General features: G+C 37.3%; 1 protein-coding gene across 1 annotated transcript; it reads left to right on the top strand.

Moving 5' to 3' along the window:
- Positions 1-1686: 1686 nt before the first annotated feature.
- Positions 1687-2631, top strand: OR6B6 (olfactory receptor family 6 subfamily B member 6). Its single transcript, NM_001389107.1, is given in 1 exon segment — positions 1687-2631. A coding segment is annotated over 1 exon segment (945 nt).
- The last annotated feature ends 2616 nt before the right edge of the window (positions 2632-5247 follow it).

The following is a 5247-nucleotide window of genomic DNA, read 5'->3' as shown; positions in this document are numbered from 1 at the left end:
TGCCTGTCCTTATGCTATATCCACATGCCCTCTTGCCTCTCTTCTCCTTACTCCTCTAGGAGAACCTGAGACACTGGCTGATATTTACAGACCCGACCTACCAAGTAACCAGAAACCAGGAATACACTGTTTTGAGACCCTGTGGCTATGTTTGCTGTGGTAGTGCCCTGGATATGCAAGCTGAGGCTGTGTCCAAAGATGTATAGCCTGATAGATAGATGCTCTCTGTCAGGAAAGTACCCTGAATTCACATTCCTCTGCCCCTGATCCATTTCCTGTGGATCCCAAAGCTCCACGGGATTCATTAATTCACTTGTTAATCCATATTAATTTAATATTCATATATTTTCTAGTCAGTGTTCTAGACCTTGTGTTCGCAGTCATGAAAGCAGAGCCTCCCCCCTTCCCCATTTTATTAAGATATAAGGGCATATAACATGTGTAAGTTTAAGATGTACAATGTGAGGATCTGATGTATATATATTGTGAAATTATTATCATAATAAGCTTAGGTTTTATCTCCATCACATCACATAATTATCACTTACTGTGCGTGGTGAGAACACTTAAGATATACTCTCAGTAACTTTCAAGTATATGATACGGTATTGTTAACTATAGTCATTTTGCTGCACATCAGATCCCCAGAGCTTACTCATCTTACAACTGGAAATTTACACCCTTTTGCCAGTATCTCCCTGAGTTTTGGGAAATTGTAGTGTAATGGAGAGTAATCTCAACATGTGAAGGGGTTGTGCACTGGGAGCAAATGCTTTTGAAGCATTTGACTGAGTTTTGGTGAGATGTCTCCTAAGTGGAATTTTGAATCTTCAATCAGCCAATAAATACTGGAAGATAGGAAGAGGAAAGAATGTAAGCAAAGCGTGAGAGTGATTAGTGTGTTTGGGAAAGAAAAACTAGCTGAATATGTCTGGATCATGGAAACCATTTAGAGGATCATGAGAGATGAGGCTGAAGAAATACATTGCTGGATCAATATATTAAGCACCTCCTATGTATGATATCGAAAATATTCCCATTTTTATCTGAAAACAACTGGAGAGTCAGTAAGGAACTTGCCAAGAATTACTACTTTTTATTTCCACAAATAAAGTCTGAGGAAACTGGGCTTATCAAAGGGCTACAGCCAATGCATCATCCAAATATTAAACTTTGAAACTCCTTCTGATATGATGTTATCCTTCACATTTCCTTTAGGCAGGAAAGAAATCTTCTGCAGTGAGTTCCTAATTAAACAGAGATCTGGAACCAGCAAGGGAGAGACTATCTATCTTCATTGACAAAGGACCTGGGAATGACATGGATAGTGACATTCAAATATTTCATCAGGTGAGTGAGAATTAGGGGTGGGAAGGTTTTTTTTTTTTTAATTTAAAGTTTAAGTAGTTAACATACAGGGCAATATTGGTTTCTGGGAGTGTATTTTGATTCTGGGAGACTTTCATGAAAAAAAACAGACACAAAAAGAACAACAAAAAAACTGATGGAAATGTAAGCTTTCACATTTAAAGATTACTTTGTATTAACAGAAGTTTTTTTTTATGAATCATTTCCAGTAAAGTCTGATTTACTAACTTCTTTTGGTCTCTTGTCTGATAGCATAATCATCTTCATTATTTGTAGTGTTGTTATATAAGACTTCAGTACCTCTCAGTGCTTTTAGCCATGCTGGAGAAAAACATCACTCTGGTCAGTGAGTTCATCCTGGTGGGCTTCCCCACTGCCCCGTGGATACAAGTCCTGCTCTTCTTCCTTTTCCTTGTGGTCTACTTGCTGGTGGTAGTAGAGAATCTTATCATCATGCTCACTGTTTGGATCACTGCCTCCCTCCATAAACCCATGTACTATTTCCTGAGTAGCTTGTCTTTTCTGGAGGTCTGGTATGTTTCCGTCACAGTTCCCAAGATGCTGGATGGATTCCTTCTGCAGAGACGACACATCTCCTTCACAGGTTGCATGACCCAGCTCTACTTCTTTATCTCATTAGCCTGCACAGAGTGTGTGCTTCTGGCAGCCATGGCCTATGACCGCTATGTGGCCATCTGCCACCCTCTCCAATACCCAATCATTATGACCACAGGCTATTGTGTACAGCTGGTGGCTTTCTCCTATGTGAGTGGTTTCATGGTCTCTGTCATCAAGGTTTATTTCATTTCACATGTTGCCTTTTGTGGTTCCAATGTCATGAACCACTTTTTCTGTGATATCTCCCCAATTCTCAAGCTGGCTTGCAAAGACATGTCTACAGCTGAGTTAGTGGACTTTGCTTTGGCTATCATCATTCTTGTCTTGCCACTCTTCACCACTATCCTTTCCTATGTCTACATTGTCTCCACCATTCTGCGGATACCCTCCACCCAAGGAAGGAAGAAAGCCTTCTCTACCTGTGCATCACACCTCACTGTAGTCATAATTTATTATACAGCCATGATTTTTATGTATGTTCGGCCCAGAGCTATTGCATCATTTAATTCCAACAAACTAATCTCAGCTGTGTATGCAGTGCTCACACCAATGCTAAATCCTTTCATCTACTGCCTTAGGAACCAGGAAGTTAAAAATGCTATCAAAAAGACTATGGGGGTTGGACAGTGCCTCCTGTTTAGCTAAGCCTTGCCTCCTTGAGGAGGAGACAGTGTCTTGGCAAGGATATCATTCCTGTGACACTTCATGGTTCTGCTTATAAGTTTTATTCTACAAATCTACATTCTTAAAGAAATCATAGCATTGGAAGAAAGGAAAAAATTAAAACTATAAACAGGCCACATTATGTATTTCTTTAATCTTGAATTAATTTTAATACATACTGTATATATTTAAAAATTACTTTGACATGACAGAGTAATAAAAATAAATATTTGACATATATAACTTGGTGTTATTAGCACTTTACACAGAATAAACTATTTTATTATCGTAACACCTCTATAAATTAGTCATGATTACTTGCCTGATCTTATGGATCAGGAAACTGAAACACACATAGAGAGGTTAAATAAGTTGTTCAACATTGCATAGTTAATAAATATCAAAGCCATTATTTGAACCTGCGGGCTCCAGCTCCACAATCTACTGTATTAGATTCTCTCTATATCTAGGAGTCTATGATAATAGCTCTAGGGGCACATAAGTTAACAAATATTGATGCTTGGAAGAAACAAGCAATCTAGTCAGTAAGATGTGTGTAGATGTGATGATAAGTGATAACGGTGTGGTAGTGGTGGTGTTATTAGTGACGATAGTGATAATGATGTTTGTGATTGCATTGGGCTAGTGATGACCAACTACCACTAATATTAATAATATTGTTGATCATTTCACAGTTTTTTACAATTTTTCCCTCCTTCTAGGACTGGACCAGCTCATTTTTCATTAAAGAGATGGAATCAATAGTTTCATAAGAGATGAAATAATTCGTATTACTGCAACTTTTGCAGTTGATATCTGTCTCTTGAGAAATTATCTTTTGGCTCTTGGATTCTCGTGGCCTTCCATGCTGTAATATGACTATTATTAGCAAACAAATGGAATATCATTACATCAATATATGGTTAAGCTGAAAGCTTAATATAATGATATAAAGTATATCCTACACATAAATAAAGTGAAAAATAAATACAAAATTTTTGAAGACAAATGATATTGTTAGATACGATTGAGGGAGCTGATGATTAGAAAGAGAAATGTACCAGGGAGAATTCTATAGAATTGAAACTGAAATTGAGAGAAAACAGAAACCAACATATGAAAAAAAAATCAGAAAGAGCTACCTTGCCTCTCTATATCCTACCCATTTTAAGTAGGAGTCTAAAATTGGTCTCCTGAATGTTGAATGTTGTTCAACATTTGTGGACTAAACTTTCTTATATGTAAATTGCTCTTATAATGTCACTTTACCACTTAAGAATTCTCAATATAAATTAAATAGGACCTACTCATTCTATTCATTTTTATTGCTTTAGAATCACTCTAGCAGTCACAAACCTCAATAATATATAATCTTTTTGCCACCTACACCAGCTCCACTTTGTTTTTTACTGATCCTCAGAATGAAACATCATTTTATTAGTCACTTTAACGTGCTCAATACTTACAATATACTAAATCTTATCTTGCTTAACTTCATGCACTCATTTAGTCACTCATTCATTCGGTATTTTTTGTGCTCCTATTCTTTGGACTGTGATAGTCCCATGATGATATACTGGTCAACAACAAAAACAACAACAAAAGACACAGATTCTTCCTTCAAACAGGTCAGAGATGAGTAGGGGAGATAAAGGCACAATTATCTTCAGTGTTATAACTGCGATGATGCAAATAAAGGGAAAATGTTCTAGCAGAGATAGCATTTAGGCTAACACTTGAAGGAATTGGATGAAAAATGGTGGGCACTCAGCATAATACCCTCCAGTTCCATCCACGTTGAGGGTATTATGCTGAGTGAGTAAGTCAATCGGAGAAGGACAAACATTATATGTTCTCATATAAATAATAGTGAAAGGGAATATAAGGGAAGGGAGAGGAAATGTGTGGGAAATATCAGAAAGGGAGACAGAACGTAAAGACTGCTAACTCTGGGAAACGAACTAGGGGTGGTAGAAGGGGAGGAGGGCGGGGGGTGGGAGTGAATGGGTGACGGGCACTGGGGGTTATTCTGTATGTTAGTAAATTGAACACCAATAAAAAATAAATTAAAAAAGAAAAAAAATGGTGGGCAGTAGTGAAGGTCAGGAGTTGCAGAGATAAGAAAGACTGAGTGGCAAGAAAAATAACAGCATACTCAAAGATCTAAAAGATAATTAGCACAAAGTGACATGAGGAAAAAGGGGTCACATGAGGAAATAGATTCATGCAGATTTATTGCATCTTACCAATTAGTGGATTTCCTTACTATATAGGTTTGTGAACATAAAGTTCTATAGAGGCATTCTCAATTTCTGCAAGTACTAGATCTTAGCTCGTAGCACTTCTACGGGTGAATGGTAGTCACTGAGAGAGTAAAGCAGGAACAAGGTCTCAACTACAGCACCTTTTCATTCTGATTGATAGATGACAGTTTGCATTTGACTCCTCACTAGATTGTGAGTTCCTCTAGAGCAGAAACTAACCTTATTTATAGTTGAGTCTACAATACCAACCACAGTCCCTGACACAGTAGGCAATTGTGCCAGTTATTCTCTTTTTTTTATTTATTTTTTATTGGTGTTCAATTTACTAACATAC

Source organism: Canis lupus, chromosome 21 (genome assembly GCF_011100685.1).
Source record: "Canis lupus familiaris isolate Mischka breed German Shepherd chromosome 21, alternate assembly UU_Cfam_GSD_1.0, whole genome shotgun sequence".
Lineage (NCBI taxonomy): Eukaryota > Metazoa > Chordata > Mammalia > Carnivora > Canidae > Canis > Canis lupus.
The sequence above is the reverse complement of the archived record's forward strand: the minus strand, read 5'-3'. Positions and strand labels throughout refer to the sequence as shown.